The sequence below is a fragment of the Epinephelus lanceolatus genome, chromosome 6, assembly GCF_041903045.1.
Source record: "Epinephelus lanceolatus isolate andai-2023 chromosome 6, ASM4190304v1, whole genome shotgun sequence".
NCBI lineage: Eukaryota > Metazoa > Chordata > Actinopteri > Perciformes > Serranidae > Epinephelus > Epinephelus lanceolatus.
In genome coordinates, this window is record NC_135739.1 from 20,330,524 (window position 1) to 20,358,404 (window position 27,881).

General features: G+C 42.9%; 2 protein-coding genes across 10 annotated transcripts in view; one reads left to right on the forward strand and one right to left on the reverse strand.

Annotated features, from left to right (window-relative positions):
* Positions 1 to 887: 887 nt before the first annotated feature.
* Positions 888 to 6,839, forward strand: guk1b (guanylate kinase 1b). 2 transcript variants are annotated; one of them, XM_033622277.2, is made up of 9 exons: positions 888 to 974; positions 1,938 to 2,053; positions 2,291 to 2,332; positions 3,242 to 3,367; positions 4,511 to 4,607; positions 5,299 to 5,437; positions 5,772 to 5,856; positions 5,937 to 6,022; positions 6,153 to 6,839. In XM_033622277.2, the coding sequence occupies exons 2-9, from the start codon at positions 1,942 to 1,944 to the stop codon at positions 6,183 to 6,185; spliced, it is 720 nt and encodes a 239-aa protein (XP_033478168.1). In that variant the 5' UTR covers positions 888 to 974; positions 1,938 to 1,941; the 3' UTR covers positions 6,186 to 6,839. The 2 variants fall into 2 exon arrangements, with proteins under 2 accessions (XP_033478168.1, XP_033478169.1); XM_033622278.2 differs by lacking the exon at positions 3,242 to 3,367.
* The window catches only part of obscna (obscurin, cytoskeletal calmodulin and titin-interacting RhoGEF a), a 42,990-nt gene continuing 21,931 nt past the window's right edge, over positions 6,823 to 27,881 (reverse strand). For 3 of the 8 annotated variants that reach the window (XM_078168780.1, XM_078168777.1, XM_078168783.1), the window contains 42 exons: positions 27,415 to 27,681; positions 25,060 to 27,288; positions 24,893 to 24,968; positions 24,699 to 24,784; positions 24,482 to 24,594; positions 24,168 to 24,368; positions 23,944 to 24,026; positions 23,583 to 23,756; positions 23,190 to 23,349; positions 22,983 to 23,084; positions 22,639 to 22,803; positions 22,181 to 22,339; positions 21,885 to 22,062; positions 21,506 to 21,619; positions 21,227 to 21,394; positions 20,930 to 21,032; positions 20,718 to 20,847; positions 20,520 to 20,619; positions 18,183 to 18,291; positions 17,332 to 17,465; positions 17,139 to 17,251; positions 16,601 to 16,769; positions 16,393 to 16,480; positions 16,104 to 16,304; positions 15,955 to 16,015; positions 15,787 to 15,864; positions 15,523 to 15,695; positions 15,317 to 15,343; positions 15,044 to 15,196; positions 14,433 to 14,478; positions 14,257 to 14,334; positions 12,376 to 14,110; positions 12,135 to 12,263; positions 11,765 to 11,887; positions 11,113 to 11,280; positions 10,824 to 10,929; positions 9,928 to 10,167; positions 9,329 to 9,552; positions 9,194 to 9,208; positions 8,851 to 8,947; positions 7,852 to 8,001; positions 6,823 to 7,522 (listed from right to left, as the gene is read on the reverse strand). In XM_078168780.1, coding sequence (XP_078024906.1) covers positions 7,342 to 7,522; positions 7,852 to 8,001; positions 8,851 to 8,947; positions 9,194 to 9,208; positions 9,329 to 9,552; positions 9,928 to 10,167; positions 10,824 to 10,929; positions 11,113 to 11,280; positions 11,765 to 11,887; positions 12,135 to 12,263; positions 12,376 to 14,110; positions 14,257 to 14,334; positions 14,433 to 14,478; positions 15,044 to 15,196; positions 15,317 to 15,343; positions 15,523 to 15,695; positions 15,787 to 15,864; positions 15,955 to 16,015; positions 16,104 to 16,304; positions 16,393 to 16,480; positions 16,601 to 16,769; positions 17,139 to 17,251; positions 17,332 to 17,465; positions 18,183 to 18,291; positions 20,520 to 20,619; positions 20,718 to 20,847; positions 20,930 to 21,032; positions 21,227 to 21,394; positions 21,506 to 21,619; positions 21,885 to 22,062; positions 22,181 to 22,339; positions 22,639 to 22,803; positions 22,983 to 23,084; positions 23,190 to 23,349; positions 23,583 to 23,756; positions 23,944 to 24,026; positions 24,168 to 24,368; positions 24,482 to 24,594; positions 24,699 to 24,784; positions 24,893 to 24,968; positions 25,060 to 27,288; positions 27,415 to 27,681 — 9,206 coding nt within the window. In that variant the 3' untranslated portion in view covers positions 6,823 to 7,341. The remainder of the gene's footprint in view (positions 7,523 to 7,851; positions 8,002 to 8,850; positions 8,948 to 9,193; positions 9,209 to 9,328; positions 9,553 to 9,927; positions 10,168 to 10,823; positions 10,930 to 11,112; positions 11,281 to 11,764; positions 11,888 to 12,134; positions 12,264 to 12,375; positions 14,111 to 14,256; positions 14,335 to 14,432; positions 14,479 to 15,043; positions 15,197 to 15,316; positions 15,344 to 15,522; positions 15,696 to 15,786; positions 15,865 to 15,954; positions 16,016 to 16,103; positions 16,305 to 16,392; positions 16,481 to 16,600; positions 16,770 to 17,138; positions 17,252 to 17,331; positions 17,466 to 18,182; positions 18,292 to 20,519; positions 20,620 to 20,717; positions 20,848 to 20,929; positions 21,033 to 21,226; positions 21,395 to 21,505; positions 21,620 to 21,884; positions 22,063 to 22,180; positions 22,340 to 22,638; positions 22,804 to 22,982; positions 23,085 to 23,189; positions 23,350 to 23,582; positions 23,757 to 23,943; positions 24,027 to 24,167; positions 24,369 to 24,481; positions 24,595 to 24,698; positions 24,785 to 24,892; positions 24,969 to 25,059; positions 27,289 to 27,414; positions 27,682 to 27,881) is intronic. The other 5 variants (XM_078168784.1, XM_078168779.1, XM_078168778.1 and 2 more) reach the window with 4 other exon arrangements.

Consider the following 27,881-nt stretch of genomic DNA (forward strand, 5'->3'; position numbering starts at 1 on the left):
TAAACTTGCCCCATGTACAGTTGTAGCTTTTAAATTTCATAGAGCATACATGTAGCACGCCTGGGCAAGCATGTTTGTTTGGACTCTCTTCAATGCGCTTGCCCAGGTGTGCTACATGTATGCCAAAGTGTTTTAAATATTAGTTTGAGCAAAAAGTGTTTTGGAAGTATTTAGCATATGAATGGATAAATGAGACCTGGATTATACTGCAAAAATTGTGTGTGCAGTTTGTAAAGGGGTGTTTTCATGTAATTCTGCTGTTGTTAAACGCGGCCCCCTTTACATTAATTCATCAGGAATGTTCTCCTCATTTTTGGATTCACAGTTGAGGCATGTGAGAAAGTTTTCTTCACATATTCAAGGTAACACAGAGTGAGTAACTGATATTCAAATGGTCATTTTGTCGGTGAAGTATTCCTTTAATAGACTGTGATTGCACTGGGCACTCACATGTATGAATATGTGTAACTTTCTGAGTGTGAACAAGGCATTCAGAAAAGTATCCTGGATAAATGAAGGTAAAAAAAATGCTTCTCCCAGAGCAACTTTGTGGGAAGAAAGAAAGAAAGTACTGCGAATAATTACAGTGTATTTACCTCCCTAACTTCAACCTGGCTTTCCCCTTCAAATCCACAACCTCATATCTGTTGCTTAAGCATCAAGTCTCCACATACACAACAGAAACAAATTCACACATTTACATAAAGCCTCTGCTGCAGTGATCATTTGTTTATGAAACCTTCTACCTCACCCACACGGTGTTTATGTGACCTGTATGGACGGTGTGGATAAAAACAAGCCAGCGTGCACACATGTGATTGGTCGGTGAGCTGAAGGGAGGTGGTGGTAATTCAGAGTGACATTGAGCTGCTTCAGTGAATCAAACACACAAACTGATTGTAGTCCATTAAGAAGCCTGGCTGAGGAATCATCTGCTACTGGACGTTTAGAAGAGACGAGCGGTGTGAGGAAAGGTAAGGTGCAACTTTTGAAATACGCAATAAACAGACAGTTCAGGTGTAAACCTCAATTAAATGGAGAGCTGCATTATAACTGCATTGCACTGTACAGCTAAACCCACAGCTTGTCATGCTGCATCCATAATATATGCTTGTACAGTAGCTGTTTGCTGCTTAGACATTTTAAATGCTCTGAATTTGTGTGGAGAAAATGTGACAGAGGAAATCCTGCATTATTGGTGACACTTTTCAAAGGGTAAAATAGTTGTTTGGCTCCTTGGTTTGGGATTAGCTGTTCTTATCTAAAACTGAAGGTGAAGTGAATTATGATGTTTTTCCACTGTCAAAGACTGACTGTATTATTAAGTAATTGTCTTAATGGGAAGTCTAAATGAATTGATTCAGCAGTGTGCCTGAAATATCAGCCTCTCTCAGCGCAGCAGGTAAATGGGTCACCTGTCCTGCACCCTTTGTGCCGCCTGGCCCAGATCCAATTAATCCTGCTGACTGACCTGCCATGACTTCATTAACAGGCACTCTTAACATTAACCTCGGGGCCTGCGGCTGTCTAACGAGTCAGCAATTAGGACGTGGACGTGTTGGAATATTTCAATTAAGGAAATAGGAATTTCCTAAGTGTGGATTAATTATGAGTGGAGACTAAAGCCACAATAACGTCGGAGCAAAGGTCTGCTTTTAACCTTCAGTGTGCGTGTTCTTTCTGAGAGCATAGTGGTGGAGAGAAGCTTGGATCAAAGGATTATCCTTACTGCACCTTCAGCCAGTCGACAGGAGAGTTAGTGAGCTTTACAAGCGCTACAGTAGTAATGTTCAGGTGGAAGAGGAGTTTAAAATACTTTCAAAAGATCAAAATTCATTGAACTATCTTCTGAATAAAACAATTCTTTAACAATTTTTAATCTGCTTTCTGCACAAACCTGAGCTCCCTCTCTGCTCGTCTTTCCCCGTCTGCCCCAGAACAATGTCAGGACCCAGGCCCCTGGTGCTGAGTGGCCCCTCCGGAGCAGGGAAGAGCACTCTAATGAAGAGGCTGATGAAGGATCACGAGGGCGTCTTCGGATTCAGCGTGTCACGTACGTTTGTGTGCCAACTTGGTTGTTGGCTTCCACTGAGATATCCTGTCTGAGGAGGAAGTGGGACAGGAGTCACACTGTCTCGACTTGTTGGTCTAATTCGGCACCAGCCAATAGATGTTGTGTGTTATCAGTAAATCTTTTCTTGCAGCAATGTTACTTTACAAGCAACATCACTGATAATCCGTTACCTCTTTAACTGGGTGGGTTTTTAATGATGAAATCCTCTCCTCACAGACACAACGAGAAACCCTCGACCGGGAGAGGAAGATGGAAAAGGTACAGTAGTGCTGGCTCAAAACAGACATGTCTGTGACACTTTATAGTATCTGCACAAGAGTAACAAGTGGGGTTGATGTTTGTAGCACCTTCACACTGTAGTGATGTGATTCACCATACAGGAGCCCAGCCATTAGGACAGGGAGACAAAAGCATTATCCTTAATCCACTCCAGAACCACCACCACCCTTACCAACATGGGCAGTATGCAAAAACCTCACCAAAATTTAGCCTAGTTTTGTAGCATTATTTATCTCCCTCCTGATAAGATAGCACGACATGGTTGGTATACATGTATGCCTGACCTAGGTTGTCTAGTTTCATGATGCCAGTATCTTCACTCTAGCTTTACTTTGCCGCGTTCAGCTTCACCTGCCATACCTGGTGCTTTACCACGCTTCTTTTGGCCATCGCCTCTCCGCTCCTTTTGTTTTCTGTACCCTGTTTTTTGAGCCTTGGATTTTTGGTGGTGCATTTTGACTTTGCTAGTCAGGCTGCAGTTCGCTGTACGTCTTTACATTAGCGGCACGTCTGTTCTGCACATCTGACCCCTGCTGTTACTGTGGAAAGGGTATCCTGTAAATATAAATAACTCCTATTGTCAGTGATATAAAGTCAGTCATAGACCTTTAAATGGCCGCGCACCCTGCTCTGGGCCGGAGTCATCTGTACCCTTTGAACCCTTCCCTGAAGGTGGAGCTGGAGCTGTGATAAAAGTATATTTTACACCTCTTTGTTTTTGTTTCTTCACCATGTTTCCCCACCTCCTCCGCTTGCCCGATCTAAAGTAACACCCACAACACTTCTTACTCCCAAAGTGAACTGCACGATTAGTTTTCTCCCCCCTGTTTAGTGTCCTTTTTTGAAAGGGATAAACCTCTTTCTGTGCCTTCTTTGCTTTCTCCATAGGCCTGAACAAGCTCCCCATGCTTCTGGGGGCTACTTTACTGCCTGTAGCAGACGTCTTCTCCTCTGAAGACTTAGAAAAGTCATCCTCATTTTTGTGTCCAAACGAATCAGAAACCACAGATAAAGGTGACCTCGGTGTGATTTCTGATCACAGTTTGTTAAGGCAGAGGGGTTACTTTCATCATTCTGGCACGCTGTCATTTGATTTGTGACAAATAAAAAAAAAGAGAGAAATGAAAAACGTTTCATGATCTAAGGAATCAGGATCAGACAGTTTACACTTTGGAGTAAAAAGCTTTTTGAAAATAGCCCCCTGTGACGCCTCAGTAGTGATTCCCATCTCCAGTCCTGTGAGGTTATGTGTCCCATTTCCCTCTGTGGCTGATGGAGCACTGATGATTTGCAACCATACATTAGCAGGAGCAAGATTCATTAGGGGAATTTATTTGGGGATATACAGGGTCCATCTGAGCGTTTCAAACACTGCTGACATGTCCCTTTAATGTGCTACAACTCCTGAAACATACTTTTTTGTAAGATGCTGTTGATCTTTTTATCAGTACTGACATTAATGGACACTGAATTGTTGAAGTCTAGACCACGTCAGCACTCACTTTGGGCCCAACTGAGGTTTTGATCTTGCATAAAAATATCTCATGTATTTTTTCTCTCCCGAGTACAGTTTAAAAGTAACTCTGCCTTGTTTTCAGGCTTACTATCCATTTGTTTACAGCACTGCCACTTCCTCTTCTTTAGTCTGAGCAGACTCCTTGTTGTTCTCATGCTAATGACTGTGTGCCATTGCAGTGTCCATCAGTGGTAGAGGTAGTGACGTGTTTATTTCTAAAACTCTGCTGTTTTAGATCCCCAGAGGTTTTGATGTTGTGAAGATTTAGGCATATGGATCTGGTATGGACAATGTAATGTGCTCTATATTCTCTATACTAATAGAAATATAACATTTGTTATCATTGCAAGCTTTTAACTTTGATAACAACTGTGTACTACACACACACAGTCTCAGAGTTAGCATACAGACATACACTATCAGATAAACTGTAAACAAGTTGAGCCTTTGTGCCTGGATTTTCTGTTCTGCCTGTGATTGCTGTGATGTTCACTGTTCATTGTGATGAAACTGGACTCATCCCCCACTAAAAACTGTAGCGAGCATTCATTTGATTTGCATCACTTCTCTTCAGTCGTTTCTTTCCATTGTGCAAGTTTTCATGGCAAACCTAGATTCATTATTAATGTTGCATCTTACAGACTACCACTTCACGACGAAAGAGGCCATGCAGGAGGCAATCGACAACGGAGAGTTCATCGAGAACGCTGAGTTTTCCGGCAACATGTATGGAACAAGGTAAATATTTCCCACCACATAATCAAGAGTGATCTTGAAAAAATGTCTGATTTAGATGCATAATAGCTGACATCTCTACTTTTTGTCCAAAGGCATCCCAGTTTCAATAGTCATTTAAGGGGAAACGTCTTAGCAAACTGCTCACCTGTAATAAAAGAAGCTTCATCTGCATGGTTTTTGTGGTCTAAATGCAGCTTCAGAAGCTTTTCCACCCACAGGATGAAAATCTGAAGCATATATGAGTGAAAATACAATTAACTATCACTGTAACTGATAGTGGTTAAACTTAATTCAATAGAAACTAAGACTGCTGTCTTATATAGGAGACCCTCAGGCTCGGCCGCAGGGATCAAGAGGATATATAATAGCCCGGTGGCAGATGGTGGAGCTTTAACCCCCCTCAGGTCAAAAAGAGCAACGCTGCAGCTCAGCAAATCGTGTGTCACGTTTAATCTCTTCCTCTTATTCTGAAGATAACACACACTCGCCATGGTACGAGTCCGAGCAGCTTGGATCAATGCAGCCATCCTCTTACCTTAGTCACGTCGTGTGAGAAGCACACAATTACACTCTATATAATACCTGGTGGGACATTGTCCCGCCCACCCATGTTTAGATGTATAGTCCTGGATGTTTAAAAAATCCCCTGTTTTATATGATTTAATGATGTAACAATGCTTTAATTCTCTAGTAAAGCTGCCATAGAAGACGTGCTGGCCAAGAACCTAATCTGCATCCTAGATGTGGACATCCAGGGGGTGAAGAGGATTAAAGAGACTGACCTAAACCCCATCTACATCTCCATCCAGCCTCCCTCCATGGAGATCCTGGTAGATGTCCAACTTAATATTTTGCATTAATGTAATATATTGCCTGTAAAAGGTAGGATGTGAAAGAGTGACAAACATGCTAATTTTATTTTATTATATTTTATCATTTCATTTTGTTTTAATTCATTTTATTTTATTTTATTTTGTTTTTTTAAATGTATTTATTTATTTTGTATAAATTTTTAAGCTTTGATCCCCTTATTAAATTTAGTTAGATTTTTTTCTTTCGGTGTTGGGGGGCAAATTGGTCAGACATGACAGCTGTTTCATTACTTCATGGAGCGCCACTATGGTCAAAGATAACGTGTCATTTCTCGTGTCTCGTCTTTCTCAGGAGAAACGTCTGAGGGACAGACAGACAGAAACAGAGGAGAGTTTACAGAAACGCCTGGAGGCAGCACGCATCGACATGGAGCTCAGTAAGTTTCTCAGAAGTTCTACATGACATGAAGCTGAAATGATGACAACTCTTGCAGCTGACGCCATTCTCTTCTTCTAGGTAAAGAGCCTGGAATGTTTGATGTTGTTATCATCAACGATGACTTAGAGAAGGCTTACGAGGAGCTGAAAGACATCCTAAATGATGTGAGTAAAACCATTAAATAGCCTTATTCTTATTTATCTAACAAATATGTTGCTACCAGTGTCTGCAGATGTTGCATAAGACCATTAAATGCACAGAAAATAAGAGTATCCCTCATCTGTCTTTAAACAGGAAATCCAAAAAATCCAGGAGGCCAAATCATAAGAAGCAAACGGTCTTTCTGCTGCACACACTGCAAACACAACTCAAAATAAACTTTCATCTGGAGAGAAGTTTTGTTTTAGCCTCTACGTTAAATGGTCGGAGGTTTGCTTTAAGGACAGTTTGATGCTCGCTGATGCTCAGAAGGAAAAGAGGGACTCTGAAGTGAAGGCTGTTTGTGTTTGACGGAGAGAGATCGGGGGTTGTGTTAGATTTAGTAAAATCAGTGGTTGATATCTAGGTATGAACATCTAACCCATACATCTCTGCCAGCTGGCAGGTACAACTGCCAAATTCAATGCTATAGTGCACACTTTGTAAACCAAAGTTTGGCACTGGCCAACCCATGAGTGTGACGTACACATCAGTCAGTACAGCCAGTACCTCACTGTTAAAATATTGTAGTTATACTTTCATTTATTTGTTCTGTTGAATTCTTATACAGTAGGAATAAATCTACTCATAGTTAAGTGTATGACTATTACAACTAGTATTATGTTATTTAAATAATTACATACTGCATATTATTTATTACAAAGGAAGTTTGTGCATCTGAGATAAAATCACTGCATATATTATATGTAAAACATCTGCATGTATGCTTGTGTGTTTGTGTACAAATGAGACTGAATAAAGAATGTGAGGATGATGACTGACCACGTTTGTGCCATTTAATTATTCTTTCATTCATCAGCTCATACGGATAGGTGGCTATCCCAACATTTAAGTATCATGAAGCATTCAATAACACATATAAATCTAACTGATTTTCCATTTGTACATTATAACTTTAAGGCAACATGTGTACATTTTTAAATAAAATATATCACTCAGGAAAATATCTGCTGTCTGTATGAAGAAGAGTAGCACAAAACACTGGTTTTACTTTAAGGCCAAACACATGCATCTGTCTGATACTGAGGAGCATGTCATAAAATCAACATTTTACAACTCACACACTAAAGAGACTAAACCTTAAAAATGCAGCACACTCACATGTACAAGCTAATGGATAAATACACTTTGAAACACTTTGAAAACTCATTAAGACGCATCACATTTTTAAAATCAAAGGAACCAGAAAAGCCAGAAAAGAGCCAGAGCTGATTGTAGAGCTTGTAGGAAAAGCTAGCGGTGAAAGAAACGCCACAGTGTTGCCTTACTGGAAGAAGGGACCCTGAAGCTTAGTGCTGACCTGGTCTCGTTTCTCCTCCTTCTGTTTGAGGTAATCTTTGAGCTTGTCTGTAGAGAAACACACTTTGGAGTGCCGGGCTTTGTGTGGGGCACGATGGGCACGCAGCCATGGGTTCTGGAGACACTCGGCCGCAGTGGGTCTTCCCCTGCGGAGTGTTGTTATCATATTAGAATACACACAAATTCACTCATACAATATTTCACACGACAAGTGTCTTCATTGCAAACTACAGGGTGGCTGTGGCTCAGAGGTAGAGTGGGTCATCCGCTAATCGGAAGATCTGTGGATTGATGCCTGGCTCCTCCAGTCCACATGCCAAAATATCCTTGGGCAAGATACTGAACCCCAAATTATTCCCAGTGACTGTGGGTGAATGTGAATTACTGTAAATAGTGCTTTGAGTGATTGGAAGACTAGAAAGGTGCTATACAAGTGCAGTCCATTTACTATCTACATTTTAAGAGAGACACGCACCAGGATTTGTTATTCAGGCTGCTCTTCATGAAGTTCAAGGCTCCCTCTGACAGACCAGGGTAACAGCGTCCAAACTGGATCTTCCCTTTCTTGATGTTTTTGTCCTGCTCCCAGCTGTGCTCTGCATGGAACGGGCTGTCGGCACTCAACCTAGTAAAGAATCACAAAAACACAACCAGTGTTTATTATTAAATTAGTTCATAATTCTGCATCTCAGAGCGACAGAAGAGTCAGACAGTTGCAGTTATTCAAAATCCAAGGCCTGCAACTAAAAGGTAGTGGCAGTGCAGAAGTGGGAGCCACATTTATTAAATCACAAATATATAATCTTAATTGTAAAGTAGTAAGATTTAAATCAAACAAACATGGTGGACTACTTTCTTTAAGTGGAAACAGGCGTTTTCTTTTGCTTTAAATGATTCATACGAAGTAAATGTTAATTGCACAATGTAAAGAGCGACTACCCCTCCTGTGTCTCTGCTCGGCCTGGCCTTCCTGTGTTTCCTCCCTTATGTTTGACCATCGTCTTTTTGTGTATTCTCCCTCCTTTCGTCTGGACTAAGTGCCAGTATATAACAAATGGCAATAGAGCAATCACACTGCCTGTGTTTGGATTGATCTCCCATAAGCCTGGCTTTCAATATGCAATTCTGTCTGCGACAGAGTACGATCTTTCAGGAAAATGAGGGCTTAATTTATGGCGCAAAGGAACTGCATCAACCACTGCGTGACCCAAAGAGGAGGAGGATAGCGCTTCTGCTTCCCCGTAGCTATTGGTAGCTTACGCCCAGTTAACAAAAAGTATCATGGGAAGTTCTTTCTGGTTACTACCCCAGTGGCAGAAATGGCGGATGGTGGATTAACAGAATCCAGAAGTAACTGTGAAAAATAAAATGCAGTGTTTCCTGTGTTGTTGGTCGTTAAGATTGTATTTCCAGCAGCTGCATCAACAATATAACCATTTGGGAACGCTGTATCCACCTGTATCTCCATACTTACATGATAAAGGACAGAACTCCAATAGCCCAGATATCCGTTTCAGGCCCGACACCTTGACCTTCCAGGATTTCCGGAGCTTTAGGAAGGACAATATAAACTGACAAACAGACAGAAACAGGATATTGTTCGTAAAGAGTTGTGCTGTTACTGGCAGTGCCAAATTCACTCACATGCTTCATTTTCTGAATCAAGAAAATGACTCAAACCAGAAAAAATGGATTAAAAAAAGATAGAAAATGGACTTGGGTTTGTTAGGCTATGGTAGCTAGGATCAGCTGAGGTGGATGAAGTTAGGCTGAGTTATTTCCATCCATCAATCCGTCCTCCCTTAAAGAGTTTGTACCTTTGCTGCAGCGGTCTGTTGGAGGCCATGACAGTCAAAGGTTTAGTACACTAGAAGAATCTACAACAATGCGAGCATCAAAATCTTTCACGTTGTAGTTTGCCTTTTGAAATCAAACTGGCAATACATCGGTACCTTTGCTCTCTGACAGGCCGTGGATGTGCTCGACGATGAGAGGCTGACCGGGTGTGTAGGACAGAGCCGAGCCCAAGTCAACTATCTTCAGGTGGTTACAGTCATCCACCAGCATGTTGTCAGACTTCAGGTCCAGGTGGATGACTCGACGGCTGTGGAGGTAGTCGACTGCGCTCAGAATCTGAACCAGCAGCTCGCCAACATGACACTCTGCGTACAGATCCCTGAAAGGGCGAGAACACAATAGAACAGGTTTCTGAAGATTTACAGTATGTGAGGGACTGTCTCAAATGGTTGCACAAAATAACCACGTTGACATAGTCTGATGGAAAATGGGAAGATATTTATAGCATTTATATTTATATTACCTCCCTGGAGAAGGTAATGAGCAGCAGATTTTTTTACAGAGGCCCTGGAGGGGAACATCCATGTAGTATTGTGTGTGCTTGTGTGTGTGTATCGGTCTGTCTGCAGCTAAACTTGCAAACTCAACTCGTCAGCCTATTTTCTTTTGTGCATATCTATGACAGTATGCTCAAGGACCTCTTCTTGTTGTGGTGATTCATAATCTGGCTCATGTTTCTCAAGCCTTCCTTTACCTCATTGCCAGACTATGGAGCAGCTCCTTGCCGGGACAGAGCTCCTCCACCAACACCAGGTAGCGGGAGGTGAAAAAGGCAGCGTGCAGCTGCACCAGGTGAGTGTGATGAAGCCTCTTCAGCAGCTGGTATTCCCTCAGCACCAACTGTCTCTGCTCTGCCTGGTAAGGGGTGATCTTGGCAGCAAACACCTGGCTGGTCTCAACATCCCTGCACAGGGTAATTACGCTGAAACGACCCCTGAGAGAGAACAACACAAAACAGGTACAGAGCAAGGCTGTGAAAGAGAAAGTGGGAGGAACATGATGAGACTATGCTTTTACTAATGCATCCTGGAGCTGGTTCCAGTCCCCTGTGACACTGAATAAGCAGGTACATACTGGATGAAGGTCTACATGCTGCAGAAGTGTTTGTCTTCCTTAAAGACTCTAATCCGAACCTCAACAATTTAAGTCTGTTGGAAAATACTTGATTTTTTTTTAATATACATATAAAAGGACAAAAATTAAAAATATTTACTATCAGCACAAAATATGAGGTTTATTTCAGAAATATCAAAATCAAGTAACTTGAAAAGTCACACCTATATTTCAAAATAAAACCTCAACAAACATTGTGTGCAATCAAACAAACAAAAGTAGATAATACAGTAAATTCAAAACAGTTACATAAAAGATAAGTTTCAGATAGTTTTGCTCAAAGGGTGAATGCAAAATCTCAGCACACCTGAAGGCACAGGTGCATAGGAAGAGGGCGTAACCCAAAACGTGTCCACAAAATCAAAGAAAGGTTCCCACACACTGTATCGCTCTCAGTCAAACATTTATTGGCGTAACGTTTCGGTCAATTTCAGATAGTTTTGCTCAAAAATTGCAGCTTCTACTCAAAAATCCCACCTGTTGATCTCAGAGAGGAAATTGAAGTTCTTATGAGCTGTCTGTTGTTCTGACCCAGTGACCTTTGACCCCAGTGACTCAGTCTGGATCAGAGGAATGTGAGTCTCTGTACAACAGAGTAAATACAGGTTAAACACTGAAACACCAAACCAGTGAGATAAATCCCTGCTACATGTGCAAACAATGGCCTCAGATAAAAAAAACTGTAAAATGTGGAAAAATAAACAAGTCAGATCACACATGTACAACAGCAAACATGCAGCATTGAGTTTGCGAGTATTTCTCTCACCCTCAGGATGAGTAGCCATAACAACAGGTGCTGAAGCATCACTGAAAGGTCCTGCTCCTGTCTTAGTGATGCAGCCGATCCTGAACACATAAGAAGCTCCTCTGGGTAAGTCCTTCACCACATAGCTGCTGTCAGTCACCTCCTCTGACAGGACCGTCCACTCCCCACCTGAGGAGGCACAGGAGGCACATGGGTTTACTGGGAAATCCACAACCTCTGCACATTATAATGCTCTGGCAGTAGATTAAAGCAACAGTGATATTAGTGATGTTGCACGGTAGAAAATTAAATGATTGTCAAGGTCAGTTTGAAAGAAGATAAATACTGGATCAAGAGTGAAGAGTTGTCAGTGTAAGTTGACAAGATGCAAAAGAAAAAGTGTGTTTATATTTAAATACATTTGTCAGGATATGAATAATATCAGGGAAAATCTTATCTAATCTGTCTTTGGAGTAATATCGGCGATGCACTATTTGGAGTTCTATCAGACTGTGTCTACATTTTGTCCATGTGGCCAAATAGATTACATTTTATGTTTCAGTATTAGGGACAATCAAATTTGACAAACATAAACAACTAATTTGGTTTCTTTTTAACACAAAGAAAGCACCAATTGAATGCCTGTGCTCCTCTATCATCTCTGTGAACTCACCATCTGTACAGTACTGCACACAATAGGTGACAGGGTCACTGGACTGGACTGGTTTCCAAACCAGTAGGACTCCACCTCCATCTAACTGGAAAACTTCAGCCTTGTTGGGACGAACTAGCAGATCTGGAAATACATGGAGTAGAACAAACATACACAGCCAGTGACAAGGTGCTGGGGGGCAGGCTGACCATTTTCTAAAAATGGCCAGGGAGGAATCCCCCAGACTACCAACACAGGTCCAGGCTTATTATGTATATATTAATTATTAATGTTTGTTTATTAACTGGCCCCTGGCCTCCAGCCATTTTGCAAAAGAGGCCCTGGGACAAAGCAAGTTGAGTATTCCTGATCCCTGTAGCTTATTCACTACCTTTTGACTTTCTGAACGCAGGTATTTTAAGAGAAGGCAACAGTTTGGACGTCCTCTTTTTTGGGCTCTCAAGACCACTGCTGCGATGCCTTTCAGGTGGGATGGGAGGTGCTCCCTTTACTATTGGCCCTATTATAAAAGACACACAACACCAAAAGGAAAAAAGCATTAGCTTGGATAAAATGACACTCAAATCTGCTGCTTGACAGAATAAAAATTAGCGTAATTTGTAATAGCTCACCTCCTTTACTCACGTCCTCCTTACTAAAAGACTTTGAGAACAGCTTGGTCAGGCTGGAGGCTGAAGCTCTCATTTTCTTCCTCAGAGACATGGTGGGAGTATCTGGCTTCATGATCTCCCCCAGTGTGGGTCCTAACTCTGCCTCGTCCAGCTGGGAGTACGAGTGGCCGGTCCAGGACTGCCTGCGGAAGATCCTCAGCAGTCCCAGCTTGGGTGACCTTCCTGTGGGTGGCCGAGCTTCGAGGGCTGGAGCTGATGCGTGCCTCTGGAGGCCACCACCGCCCTTCTTGTCCTTGGCTCTGGGAGGCCTCTCTGGAGCTTGCAGAGAGGAGAGGCTGGGACTGGGGCTCGCTGTTAGTGGGGTCCCCAGCTGACCTCTGCTGTTGGTGGACAGGTTGGGGTTGGAGCGGGTGCGGTTACGCGGCGGTGCTTGGGGAAATGAGCTTCTGGGTTTGACTTCTTGGAATGAACATGGGGATGGTGAAATCAGAGGCTCCCCCTGATCATCATACCCTTCACTCTCTCCTGATCTGTATCTCCCTCTGAGATGGCCATGACTCAGCTCCTCGTAGGAGCCAGGTCGACTTGACAACTCAGAGCCCTCATGCTCCAAAATAGACGACTCAGCCAGAGACCCCTGGGAGCCAGCAAAGGTGTCACCCGCTGCCTGCTCCTGATCCAGCCTGGGGCTCATTCTGTCTCCAGCAAGGACGTTTGTGGGAGCAGAAGATCCACTCGGCAGTGTTGGAGAGACGGAACCTCCTCTTCTTGTGGGTCGCCGAGGGCTCGGGATGGCCAACAGGTTTCTTCCAGCCACTTCATCGTCTGTGAAATCTTCCTTCAGACTTTGAGAGCCTTCTTCTTCCCCTGACTTTGTGCGCTCGGGTGAGCTGGGAGATCGTCTAGAATACTCATCAAGAGACCTGCTCCTCCTGTGAGGGGGGGCATTGGTGTGGGCGAGGCTAACACCACTGTCAAAGGAGCAGGACTTCTGCATCGTGGGCTGGACAGATACTCGTCTCTGGCCACGATTTGTCTCCGTCTCATCCTCCACATATTCAATAAGAGGCTCATTGAGACGTCCTGAAAAGCTTCTGCGGAGTGGTTTGCGGCCTCTCTCCTGCTTTTTGGCCTGGAATTTGTCCCGTAATGTCATGTGTCTGGCAGACATGGGTGAAAGCTGATGGGAGGTGCTGTAGAAAGTGCTTCGGATGACGCTGCCACGAGGAATACGACCTCCATCACTCCCTGAACCCTCGTCCCCATCAGACAGGTAGAGAGATTGATTACTGTCCTTGCTGAACCTTCGCTCCCTCTGAGGAGTCTGTTGGGACGACACATCCGATGACGCAACTGACTGCCTGCTCACACTCCGCTCTAGTACACTCCTTCTTCCTACCATCTCTCCATCCTCTTCCTCCCCTAATGTCACTTCCTCCTCCTCCTCTGCATCCAGGCGGAGTTTGGCGAAAGAGTCAGGGATCTGCGCTCTCTCCATTAAAGGATCATAGTCCTCCTCGGTTTCCTCCTCCTCCTCCTCAGTCGGGCTGTAGTGCTGGAAAAAGTCCCAAGAGTCAGCTTCGTCATACTCAGACGAGGAGCCACTGCTCGGAGAGGTGCTGCTGTGTTCCTGAGGCTCGCGGGGCACCGTCACTGCGGTTTCTCTGAGAGGAGCGTCCAGCAGCTCAGGGATATGCCTCAATGTGAGGACTGACCCAATGCAGGTCAAAGAGCGCTGGGAAGAGATGGGAAAGATACTGGTGAACACAGATTTTGACGTGTAATCATATTAAACATCAAGACTGTCAGCATCACAAGAAACCAGTAAGAGCTTCAGTTTTTCTCTAACGGTTGTGGTTTAAATGAAGACAAGTAACTCACCTGCCATTTCCTTTTCGAGATGAAGATTTTCAAAGTCTTTGTGTTGATTTCATCAGTATCTTCTCCTGCATGTTCGTCCTGTGAACACAGAGACAAAGATTTGGGTGGTAAGTTGTGCTCTTAAGTTTCAGTAGTATATTTGATTTAAACACTTATTGTGCTGTATTTCCTCTCACCTGGAGCCATTCATGGCTCAAGCACTCAAAGGCAGATGGTCGTTTCCTAGAGAGGTAAAGTTAAATTGGTAGTGGTCAGACATGTGTTATGTTGCACCATGAAACCACCAAGCTGTTCTCACAAGTTTTTTGTATATTTAGAAAGGCTGCAATCACATGATTAAAGTGCTGGTGGCAGTAAACAAGAAAGCAGTCCTGAGCTCCTGTAAAGAGGCAGTTTGGAGTAGTGGATGGGTCACAAAAAAATAGACTTTCGCCCAGGACTTTTCCTGGAGTCGCATGTTTGGACCCATGTGAACTTGGGAGTCATTTTAAGGTAAGTCCTCATTGTGTTTCTTTTCCTAAACCTTACCACAGTAACTTTTATTGCCTAAATAACCTCTGTAACTTAAGGATGTAACATCATTTGTGGGGTGCAAATTCATAGGATAATAGTAGTAGTAGTAGTAGTAGTAGTAGGATATCACTGTGGCAAAGATGTCTCTTTATGCTGATTTGTCCCATTAAATGGGGCTTTGTTTCATTTAAACAAAGTTTGGAAAATAACCTCAATGACTCTGAGAGACTGGATTGATGTGGCGGTGTGAGCAATAATAAAACAGGTTCCCTACTCTGGATCTGGCTGCAGGAGCATGTGGAGAAAGTTCTGGGCCTCAGGGCTCCTGCGCATCACATCAGGGGCATCCCAGTTCAGGGTCCCCTCTCCCACCCTCAGCAGTGTAGCACGGTCCGTCTCTCCCACAAAAGGGCATCGGCACATGAGACTGTCAAGAGAAAGATAAACCATGATGTAAATAATGAACAGAAACTCAGATGATATTCTCAGCTTTTTGATAAACTGTTTGAGAGTTTGGGAATAACATTAAAAGTGCAGTCATACATACCATAAATAGGCTATAACACCTACAGACCTAGCAGAGAGAATAAGAGATATTAATGTTAAGTTTTTGTACACAGTCATTTTTCGCTTTCATTTAAATCTCCTTGCAACACTAGAGGGACAGATCTGGACATTACATTACACACAATAAACATCTGTAAATTCCTTCTGATGCAAGTCTCAGTTACCAAAATTAGTAGTTAAACTCACCAAATATCAGTGGCCACAGTGACTGGTTCTTGGTGAACGATTTCAGGGGCAATAAACTCTGGTGTACCGAACATGCTGTACTGGTGTCTAGATGTGTCTATTTCTTGGCAGAAGCCAAAGTCACAGATCTTGATCTCATCTCTGGGTGGATACACCATCAGGATATTATCAGGCTGAAGGAAGTATAAATAAAAACGGAGTTAGGAACTGCAAATAAAAAAAAGACAGTCAACAATGCAGTATTGACTGGACTGAAAATCTCACTTTAATGTCCAGATGCAGAATGTTCATGCAGTGAATGTGACCGACTCCTTCAAGGATCTGCTGGATGTATGACTGAACCTGAAATAAAATGTAGAATATTAGTCAACAGCCGTTCATAATATTTACAAGATAAAAATAATTTTGTCACGAAGAAATGCAAGCTTGTACCTCTCTCTCTGGGACGGATCCTTTCAGTAATAAATGGTCCAGAAGTCCATGACAACAGCAGCTAGAAAAAGCGTTAAAGAACTCAAACTCAACAACCCACTGTGTGGAATAAAGAGTGATTATACTGCAGCATTTAACAGCAAGGATACATCTCTGTGATCAGCACCAGAGTGCGTCTGGTACAAAAAAAGTCCAGCAAACAAGCTACTCTGGGGTGAGCCAGACGGGACAGCAGGTCCCTCTCCTGGAAGGCCCTGGTCCGAGTGCTGCTCCGCAGAGGCAGAAACTTGGCAGCAAACACTTCACCTGTTCGTCTGTGGATTACACGCTTCACCACCCCGAAGGTTCCCCTGAAGCACAGAGAGATGATGGGGTCATATTCGATTTTAACAGGGCTCATGGGCCAGCTGGATACTACAATATAAAGTACAGTTTCACCTTCCAATTTCCTCATGGACATCATAGACGGAGAATAACTTCCTTCTCTTCCCCAGCTCCACCTCTCTCTCCTGACACTCCAGAGGACCTGTGTAGAAAACAAAACATAAATAAAACAGATCCACCACCAACAATCTTTACATCGAAGCTACACTGCCCATCTACTGAACTATAATAATGATGCACGACAGCAGTGTTGCTGTCTTACCTTCCTCCACTGTCAGCTCAGCGTGGCATGAGTCATGGCCAGAGTCGCTGTAGGCTAAACAGGTGTATATGCCGCTGTCCTCACCCTCTGGGCACACTATTGTCAGTGAACAGCGGGCACCATGCTGCGCAATCTCCACATTCTCATTGGCTGCAAGCTCCTCTCCATCCTCCAATCACAGAGAGAGTAGAGTTTTAATAGGGAAAGCTACCAGGTCTTCAAATTCTGGTCAAACTTTCATCTTGTGACCCCTTCAAACAATGTAATGCCATCCTGTGACCTCTGTGACCTATCAAGGGTGGAGGTTTAACCCCCAAAATCTTTTATGCTCCATTCTCAGAGGAGGCAGTGTGTGACAATATCAACTTCGGTATGTTTACCTGGTTAAACATAGGCCCACAAAGACAGTAAAAATAAAGGTAACTTATATGGCAGAAATACAGTTTTCCCCTAAATCATGTTACAACTCAACTCAAAACCCAAAGATTTTAATGCAACCAACCCTTTAGGTAAAAACTCTGGTCTACAGCGCTCCTACCTTATACCACTGTATGTTGGGAGCAGGTCGTCCTGTGACGATGGCGGTAAATGTAGCTCGTTGGCCGGGCTCTACACACAGGTCCTCAGCAGGTACCTGGATGGATGGAGGAGCTGCACAGGAGAAAAGATAAGTTAGTAATCACACAAAGTTTGATAGAAGTCAAACTCTTACGTTAAAGAGACAATAATACCATCTGTAATTTCCTGCATTTGCTCTGAGATGTAGATCTCCTCCTCTTCCTCTGGGTAGCACGGAGGCTGCTGTGCCACCTGCTCCATGGATGTCGAGACAGGAACGGCTTCTTCAGTACCACCCACTACAGCTCTGGAGACAAAGGCAAGATGAATGGAAAGGTCAGTACTAAATATTACTGATCAGTTCAGGGGAAAGAATTATCTCTTCACCAAAGGGAGGTTACAATGTTGTAACCCTTGTTCTATTTACACCAGCTGAGCCCTCAACTGGACTCTATGGGTAATACTATCCTCCATTCACGAGTATGCATTTGCCTACTGAAATTTACATAAATGTAGCAGGCCAATCAGGATGTGCCTATTTGAATACGTGCAGAGCCCATCGTATAGGAGCAGAATAATGACGATGGAATCCCGCAACCTCTTCAGCAAGAGGTGTAGGAGCGATAGAGCCCCTAGTTAGAGGGCTCTGCCTGTACTAATAGAACTAGGGTTACAATATCATCAGCCATCTACTGGACTCTATGGGTACAGCGGGTGAAGCTCACTAAAGGGACCCACAAATATTCCGGTAGGTATGTCCTGATTGGCCGGCTACTTTTACACAAATTTCAATGGACGAATGCGTGCTTGTGACTGGAGAAGAGTTTCACCCATAGAGCCTGTGTGAGACAGAAATATTTTATGGATTCTACATGTTACATTTTTACTCTTTTACCACCCCGTTCTAACTAATTATTAAATCAACCTACCATAGACGAAGTATATGCGGTTGAGGCTGATGCCTGTTTAATTCAAAGGATGGAGGGGAGGGTTAATACAACAACAATGGTGTCACTAAACTTACTGTTCAGGGTGTTCAGGGGGGAAGAGCATCTTAGCAATAGAGGTGGGGCTGAAATCAGTCTGTAGCCATTTCTTCACAAAGGCAGTGGACCAGCCCTCTGAGTCTGCATCTATGAAAACCAAAATACCACTCAGTAGGAATTTAAACATTAAACACTTAAAATAATTCTTCAAATATATTTGAAGGAATTATATTTTTTTCTTGACTGTACTTTATGTATACTGAATCATTGGAAAAAGAAGTGAGAGTACATTACCTTACGCACCAGGAACAGTATTTATGCATTTCTTACCTCAGTATGTGAGGGTTTAACCCCACTAACCCAACACTTCAACAGGACATGAGCATGAGCCCACTCCTGCATGGAGGTAAAGGGAACACCTGCCCAGCACATGACCATCTTGTGTTCGTAGGAGTGAAGAGTTAGCTGGGCATGCGTTGGCAAGAGGAGAAAGGGGAATGTTGAGTGGTTATTTGTTATCATGACAATGATGACTTACATGGAACGGTCCATGTGAGGAAGGTCCTTCTTTGGGAATAGTAGAGGGAGGATGGAAAAACATGTAGGTTACTGACAATGGAAGGGAAAACATGAAGTGGTGACAAAAATCCAGAAAAATATCAATTTATAGTCCATGTAAAGAATATTGTAAGTCAAACTTACAATATAACAAACAGTGGAATTTCATCAACATCTAATAACTCTATTGAAGTTGGCTGAATCCCATTTTACTGTATTATACTACTTTGATTTTTGATGACTGTAACAGAGGTAAATAATTGGAAAGCAATAGTGGTACTTGTTATCGCCATATTCAAATTACTGCTGTTAATTTCTAGCACCTTGAGGTTCATCTGACTTTCAGTCTAATGTAGGAAAAATGAAGCTCTAGTAAAAGTTCAATCAGGATAATTTTGCATGCTTAGACCTGTAATTTATTTCTCATATCATCTGCCATTCACTCCTTGTTGGCATGCTCACTCACAATTGCTTGCTCAGCTGATCACATTTAAGCAATAGCACAGCAACACACCTTCACTGTCAGCCTATCACCTTGCGGCTGTCTTTTAACATATGGTTTTCTCTCTGCCTTAAGTACATTCATGCTGCTGTTGTGTGCATCCTCCATCTTCTCATCACAGCCTAGTGTTTACAGTTTCATTACCTTCATCAGCCTCGGCAGAGTCAGCAGCCACAACCACCACCAGCGTCTGCACTTTCACTTAAACAATCTTTCTGTCAAGTATAAGGACCAAAGTCTTTCTGTCGAATCATCATCCCATAGTTCTAATCTGTGTTGAACAACTATATTTACTACATTTACCCATCTCTCCTGATTGTACTGATCTAGTCTGTCCTAATCCATGCCCTCTGTGGAAAGTGAAAACATGATGGAAAACACAAAAACATTCCATACAATAAATGTATTGATGTCTTTTCATGGGTGAGGATGCTGAGAAGTACAGTATGGTGTTTATGTTGAATGGTAGCCACCTGATCCCGCAGGGTTATGGCAGTAGAAGGTTATTTGACGTAGTTGTTAGGTATGAAGCATGAGGTTTTTTTTCATGACTGTGACATTAGCCTTCACACCTTTTAAGTAAAAGTGCTTGGCACAGATGAAGTGAGCAGTGAAACATCTTTAAGACCAAAGAGAAAAGGTTAAAATTGATAATGCATAGGTATCAGGTCAGAGATGGTTATGTGTAGGTATGGGTTTAACTTGGTCATGGTGGTGGTTTGGGTTAGCCACTGATAATTGCATTCAGCTGAGATACAGACAGAGTGAACTTACAATTGTATCAATTAGTTATCACATGCTGCCCTTACATAACCCAGTAATCACTTTACTCAAATGGCAATACGTGAAATGGAAAAATGATAAATGGAAAAAAATGGCATAGGGGTGCTTTTAGCTCATGAATGCCACAATATAAACAATGCAGTCCGTGCCATAGCCCCTGGAGATCAAGTGACAGCTGGTATGGTAGTTGGAACTACATATGATGTAAGTGTGTGTGAAATGAAAAAAGTAAAATGTGAGTACAACCTCAAAATGGCATCCACTGGATAGAATGGATGAATGGTAGTGGTTGAAAGTGGAAATTGTTGCAGTTTGTTGGAAAGTGAGGAGATGTCATATGATGTGAAGTAAAAAAGGATGACAGGATCAGATGTGAAGTGAACTTAAGTAAAACCGGACAATGGCATGTGCTTCATTGCTCTCTCAAACACGGCTGAACTGGCAAAGATTTGGAGCATCCACATGAAAACCCTGTCATGGGTTTCTACCCTGTGTGGAGGATATTTACCTTCAGTAGCTCTGGCTGTCCTACCTTTAGGAGGTAAGTCCTGTGGCTGGTCGTCTTCGATTGGTGGCACGTAAGCAGGGCACAGCCCGGCCTTGCACTTGACGCAGCCAAACTCATTCCAAAGCTAAACATAACAAAACATTTGACATCTTAATGGGAGATCTGTAAAATCAATGATACTTTATTCATACACTCTAGACTTTATGGATATGGGTTTTATACCTCACACTCATACTGTCCAATATCTGCCTCTGTTGCCCTGGTGACCGTCAGACACAAGATGCCACTCCGAGCATCATTTTGGATTAGGTATTTCTGCTGGTCAGTCAGCTCTCTGCCATCTTTCAACCACCTGTAAACCCAGAAGTGGATGTGTTTGACACACACAACATATATAGGACCTACTGCATGTACTTTGCTCTGCGTCTCCATACCTGATACGTGGTAAAGGAGCAGTAAGTGTGGAGCAGGTGAACTGTATATCCTCGCCTTCTATCAGACAGGCACTCTCCAGCCGACTCACAAATCTGGGCGAAGCTGGAGAGAAGAAGAAATACATTAAAAGTAATTTTAGTGATAGTCATGGTACTAATATGATAAAGCAGTTGTCACAGTATAGATGTCCTGTGATTATGTAATGGTGCATGTATACACAACTTTCAGCCTCAAACACAGACATGTCTCTGGTGTAACACAACACTCAAGTGGTGTAGCTGCACTCAACAACTCACCGTGCACCACAACCTTCGCCAGAGTACCAGCACTGCCCATACAGCTGGTAGCATAACAAGCATACTGTCCAGAGTCCTCTGCAGTGAGGCTGTCTAGGATGAGACAGCAGGTGCCTGACCGGTCCTCTGTGATGATGTGACGAGGATCGTCTTCTAAAGGAAGGCCGTCTAAGAAGTGGACATCAGATTTTCATTATGAAGCCATCATTGTAACCTAAACACATGATGTCATGTATTCAAAGAGTGGAAAAAAAATACAGTGAGTAGTACGTTTCTGACCTTTGAGCCAGCTGATCATTGGTTTTGGTGATCCTGTGACCTTACAGGTCAATTTGATCGTCTGTCCAATCTTTGTTGTGCAGTCACACAACAGTGACGCAAACACCGGTGGGCCTTTTGATAGACACAAACAGGAATACAGAAATCACTCACCAAGCACTTAATGAAAATGCTATGCCTTGTCAATTCCATAAAAAATATTTGACCCTGAACAACTGGGAGAAAAACACAGGACAAGAGATGAGAGACTAAACCTTTAGTCGACCTGACACGACAGCAGAAGAGTTTAGATAGTATAGATAGAAAATAGATAGTATAGATTTGACAGTCTTATCAAACATTACGAGGAATTCACTTCCCTTCCCAAAGAAACACTTACTGTTGGTGGGCAGGCTGATACGTTGCTGTAGCTCCTTCAGATCCTTGAGCCAGGACAGTTTCACCAGGGTGGAGCGTCCCTGCAGTGTGTACCTCCGTACTGAGCCCCTGTGCTCATGCCACAACCCCCAAGACTTCTCATCTCCACCCAGAGTCTCCTTTATTTCCACATCCATCAGCTAGGTGGATTGAAAAGTGAGAATGAAATTTTCATCACATGTGGCCTACTGTGGTGTTAAACAGTTTCTTTTAAGTATTGCTTCACTGACCGTAAGAAAGAAGAAGGATGGAGCTTACCTTCATTTTGTTCTTGAAGCTGAAGGTGTCACTGTTCATATTGGTGTCTCTTTTCAGTTTACACAGTACAATACATTCCTTGAAGAGAAAGACTTGTCTCTGATGCCCTCTAGAGGCCGTTTTAATTTCTGGCGATTCCTCCCAGACTGTGAAGACTCCCTGAAGGGAAGATGGGAAAGGAGGATCATAAAGTCTTTTTTTTATCAGAGTGCACATTTAGGACTCGTAACCCCTCAAGTAATTTGGGTGTTGTGGGACAATGTTATCAGTTAAATTGGTGCTGCAACTTAGTCATAGAAGTGACAGTCTGTTATAGTAAGACTGTCACTGTTATAACTCAACTCCTCAGTCAGCTTTTACTAACAGCCAAAAACTGCCACTAGCTATATTCCTTTTTGCTAAAATCTCCCAGTAACCTCAGGTTAATGGTTTAAAGACAGTCAGTTATCTGTAGTTACCTGTCGCACTGGTTCACCCAGGGCAATCAGAGGAGCTGGATAATTCTCGATGAGGGACACCTGGTGCAGGTTGTCAGACCTCCAGGGTAGACAGGACACCATGGAGAAGGTATCCTCCAAAAGACAGCAGCTCTGTCCACTTTTGGCTTTGTTCTTGATGAACTCCTGCCAAAAACGTTTTGATTTCACTTTCAGTCACACCTTTCAAGGACAGGCTACAATTTGTGCAACAGCAGAACAAGCTTGAGTGCTTGGTGTTGTATGTATTTCATTACCACAGTCACACTGACAGTATTGATCAATTTTTCACACGCATATCTGTCAAAATAAAAATATGTGTTGACCTTCAGTAAAGCCTGGTAGGTTTGAATTCTCTCCACTGGGCGCTGGAGGAAAGTAAGGACATCCATGGCAGGAGCATCAGATTTACCAGACTCTAGTAACTCCTGAAAAGCCATGAACAAAAAAGCAGTGTAGATGAGTGTCACATTAGTTTCCACAATGTTCATGTTAAATGTTTATATTTAAATACCAACAGATTTTGTGAATACTTTGAAATACTGCTGGACAGCCTTGTCAGTGACGCAGGCCTCTGCTTGTGCTTGTCCCACCAAGTAGTGAAGATACTTCTCAAAGTCCTCAGTGTGCTTGATCAGATGCATAGCCACATCGTCGTCTGTTGCACACTCTTTCAGCCCGGGAAGGATCAACCTGAGAACGCATAAAATAATGTGAACATCTGATCCAGTTTGACAAAAAGGACACAGTGCAAAGGGACACTGGGCACTGTTTTAGAACTAAATTAAGAAAAGGCACAAAAGGTGAACAAGAGTAAAAATACAGTATGAGGTGCTGTTGATTGAGCATTGAAACATACAGGTAATATTTTTGGTATTTAAATGAACTTTTTTTTATGTACAATGCATCCCTTGTGCATGTATTACCTCTCATGCAGAGACACAATGTCCTTGATATTCCTGAAAATGATCTCCTTCTGGTTGAGGATGTTGATGGGGACAGGGTGGCTAGACTCCAAATAATTCAGCTGGTGAGAGGTGAACATCTTCATCTCCTTTACAAACTCCTCCTCTCCATCAATCATGCCTTGGATCAGTTGGCTAAAGATAAAGGGAAGTTAATGCAGTATTTCATTCTCCTTCATCACAAAAGCCAAGTTATAAAGAGACTGCAGGAATAAGTGCATGAAACATCCAAACCAAATAAACATCCATACAATTTTACAATAAATATAATTATCCAAATACATGTATTCCAGTTTATTTAACCTTGTCAGCATATAATTACCTCAGAGCTCTCCTGTATTCTTCTCCTGTAGACCCAATGCCATCAAGATCCTCTTGAGGTGCTCTCAGTTGAGGGAAGGTCTCCTGTTCAGAAAACAGTTATTAAAAGCCTTTTCATTACTCTTTACTCCTTACTACCATTGCCAACGTACAGTAAATGATTAATGTTTCAGAATATAACATTTTTACAGTGTTGAAGTTAACATCTGGATCTATGCACCCTACCTTCCTCTTCTTCTCAAAGTAGGCTGGACACACCCATCCCTGTCGAGCAGGGTTGGTTTTGGTGGGTTTGGTCCTCACCAGCCATTTGTCAGGATGAACCGAGTCCAGGACCTCTACAAACTGGCCCTCCTTCAGAACAAAACTGTCCTTGTTTCCGCTGTCCGGACTGCAATCAGCTCGAGCCACATACATTTCAAATGTCTGGAGGTGGAAAATAGCAAATATATTACATAATTTAAGGCTTAACAGTCAAATGGATACAAGCACTTTTTCGGATTGTTGCTACTAATGCAGCACAAAATAGGAAAAAGTACCTCTCGTCTATCCTCCTCTCCCTCTGACTCTGATCCAGAGACGGTACTCGTTAAGGGTGTGTGAGCGTGGTGGTGCTTGGGAGATGGTGTCCTCATTTTACCTTCATGAGCTGCTATAAATTAGAGAGAAAGATACCTATAATATTCCTGATGGGTAACTTAGTGGAGAGGTGATAAATGACTAAAAACAGCAATGAAAGCGATCAACAGTCCTGACCTTTGACCTTCAGTAGTGTCTTAGTTGGCTGTGGAGGTTGTTCTTCATCTTCTGGAGGAACTTGGTCCACTGCTTTTGTCTCTACCCTGTAAAAGTATTCAGAAATGATTTGTTTATCTTTTTGAGCACAATATATAAAAGATTAGCAATAAAATTCAAATAACAAAACTGATCTCAAATCTAATCCCTCTCACCTCAGTTGTACAGTTGGACCAGTCTCAACAGGTTCCATAATGTCAGGAGCTGTTTCATAATCCGAGGGACTCGACACTGTTGGCAGCAGAAAATCATACTGTAAAAACATGGCCGACTAAATCCATATTTGCTGTGACTGAAGTGAGAGAATAAATGTGTGACTCACTGGAGCTGGCAGCAATGAGTGAAGACCCTCTCCTCTCTTGCAGCCTCGCCTGAGCGTCCTGCTCCGTCAGGTTGTAGGCCTCCCATAGAGAGACACTCACATTTTCTACGTAGTTCTCAGCATCTGCAGCTGAAGGAGGTGTCTGGGTTTGAGTCTGAGGCAGATCCTGGGTCTGTGTTTCTTCCTCAGGCTTTTGTGGGGCGAGTTGCAGAGGAGTAATGGCAGCAAGAGGTGGGTGTATAGGCTTCTGGACCACTGGAGCAGGCTTCTGAGGCTGTACTACTGTTATGTTTCCATTGTAGGAGGTAACACCAAACTTATTCACCACCTCGCAGGTATAGATTCCACTGTCACTGGTGGTCAGGTTTTTGATCACCAGTGTGCACATGCCGTTCTCTGTAGTCTCGATACGGCATCGATAGTCATTTGTGATTTGTTGGCCGTTTTTCAGCCAGCGCACTGAGCTGGGTTTTCCTTCAACAACACACACTAGTGTTATTGTACCATGAAGATCTGCACTCTGGTTCTTAAACACCTCTTTGAAGACAGGTCGCATGTCTTTGCGGGTTTTGTAGCCTTTGAAGGCAGCCTGGATCTTGATGGCAGCCTCTTGCAATTGTGGTTCATCTTCAATGTCGATGTCAATCTCTGGTGCAGCTTCATTTAGTGGTTGTGCCTTCTGGGGTACATTAACTGGAGGAAGAGTAGCAGGTTGGGTTGACCCCTCCACAAAAAAGCCAGGGGGCTGCACATCATTGCGGTTCAGTGGTATCTCAGTCAAAGCTTCTGAGAAAGTTTCATCTTCAGAAATGTAGAGGAGAGGAATGTCTTCCGCCATCTTTACTGTTTGTGCTTCTTCTTCTCTTCTCATTGGCTCGACTGCCAGTTTTATTTCCTGGTCCACTTCAGGTTCTTTTCTCATGGGTTTGACTGGTTGTTTGATCGGCTGTTTGGTGATTGCATCCTTCTCTGCAGCTTTCACAGGTTGCCTTATTTTCTCAGCAGTCTCAGTGTCTGTTGTTACTGATTGTTTCCTCTCGGACCTTGGCTTCTCTTCAACCTCTTTTACCAAAGAAGTTATTGACAGTTTAACTGGCTGATCCTCCTTTGTTTTCACCACAACTCTTGTCACCTGTAGATCATCTTGATCTGTCTCTGTGTCCCTTGATGACTGCCTTTCCATTCCTCCCTTTGCTCTACTTTTCACCCTCGCAGGTGGTTTTGGAGGGGCAAATTCAGCCTCTTTTTCTAAAGGTTGTTTGTCCAGTTTATTTGCAGAGGTGACTAGTTTCAGTGGCTTTATCTCATTCTCTGCCTCCATGGACACCTGCTGTTTCACATGGTCTCTCTGTCTGTTGTCTTCTTCAAATTCATTTACAGTAGGCTTTACTGTTTGGACAATGATCTCCTCAGTTTTCTTTGGAACATACTGAGGTGGTTCCTTTGCCCCTGTTACTTTTCCTTTAGACCTTACTGGTGGTTTAAAAGGTTCTTCTTCCTCTACTTTGCCTTCCTTTACTATAAACTTCTCTTCTTGGTCCTTTATTGTTTTACTCCCGATAAACTTTTCTAATGGTTTCACAGACGGTTTTTCATCCTCACTCTTCTCCCACTGGACTTTTTCTGGATGGCTTTCATTCCTCTCAACTTCACTTGTTCTCTCTGAAGGTTTCACTGCTTGTTTTAATATCTGTTCAACTTCATCCTTCCTTTTCTTTTGTTCAAACACAGTGTCTCCAACAACTTTGTCTGTTTCACTTGCATTATGGTCAACCTGGACTAATTTCTCTGTAATCCTTCCTGGTTGTCTCCTCTCCATGAGAACATCTTTCTCTGTTTCCAAAGGTCTTGCTGGCTCTTCCACCTCCCTGTCAACCCTATTATCTTTCTCCAGTGGTCTCACTGTCTTGTCAACTTTCTTGTTCAACTCATTGTCTTTCTCCACATGCCTTTCCAGTTGTATTATGTTCTGTGCAACATCAAGGTCTTTCTCCATAGATCTCGCAGGTTGGATGCCCTGTTTTAGGTCAAACATTGGCTCCACATCTTTTTCTAAACTTGCAATTGATGCTTTCCTGTGAGCTCTCTTTTTGGGCTCTGGAGGAACAGGTTTGGCTTCTGGGAGTCCAGGCTTCTGGCTTTCTGGCGCAGGAGTTGGTTTGGAGACGGGGCCCTTTGCCCGAGGCAGAATCGTGGGAGGCTCTGCCTTTGGTGGAGCTGGTTCTAGTGCTAGACAAGGGAATTAAAAATATTTTGTGACAACTGATTTATTTGATGTGGAGGTTGACAGAAAAGGAACATGAATAAATGTATCTTGCTCATGTAAAGTTGTCAAGTACGTAGAGATGCACACACCTTTCACTGTCACAGTAGCAGTGGTCTCTGCACTTCCAGCCTGACATGTGTAGCTGCCGCTGTCCTCCACTTTGAGATCCTTGATGTAGAGCTGAAGCAGGCAGCCACCCTGCTTTATCTCGTACTTGTTGCCTGCTTTTAGTGGAATCCCGTTCTTCTTCCATTGCACTGACACTCCAGGCTTAGACAGCTCACAGCACAGAGAAGCGGTATCTCCCTCTTTCACCTCCACACTTTCTAAGTACTCCTTGAAGAATGCTGGAAGCTCTGGAAACAGGTGCAGATTGGAAAAATCACACATCTTCATTGTTATTGCATAACATTTAAAATCAGTAGAGGAAAATACTGTATTCTTAATAGAGACAGTATCAAGATATTCCTGCCAACTTCTAATGTAGGTGGGTTTGCAATATGAGCAACAGAATATGTACAAGTTTTAGACAACCATAGGAAACTACTGTTTTGCT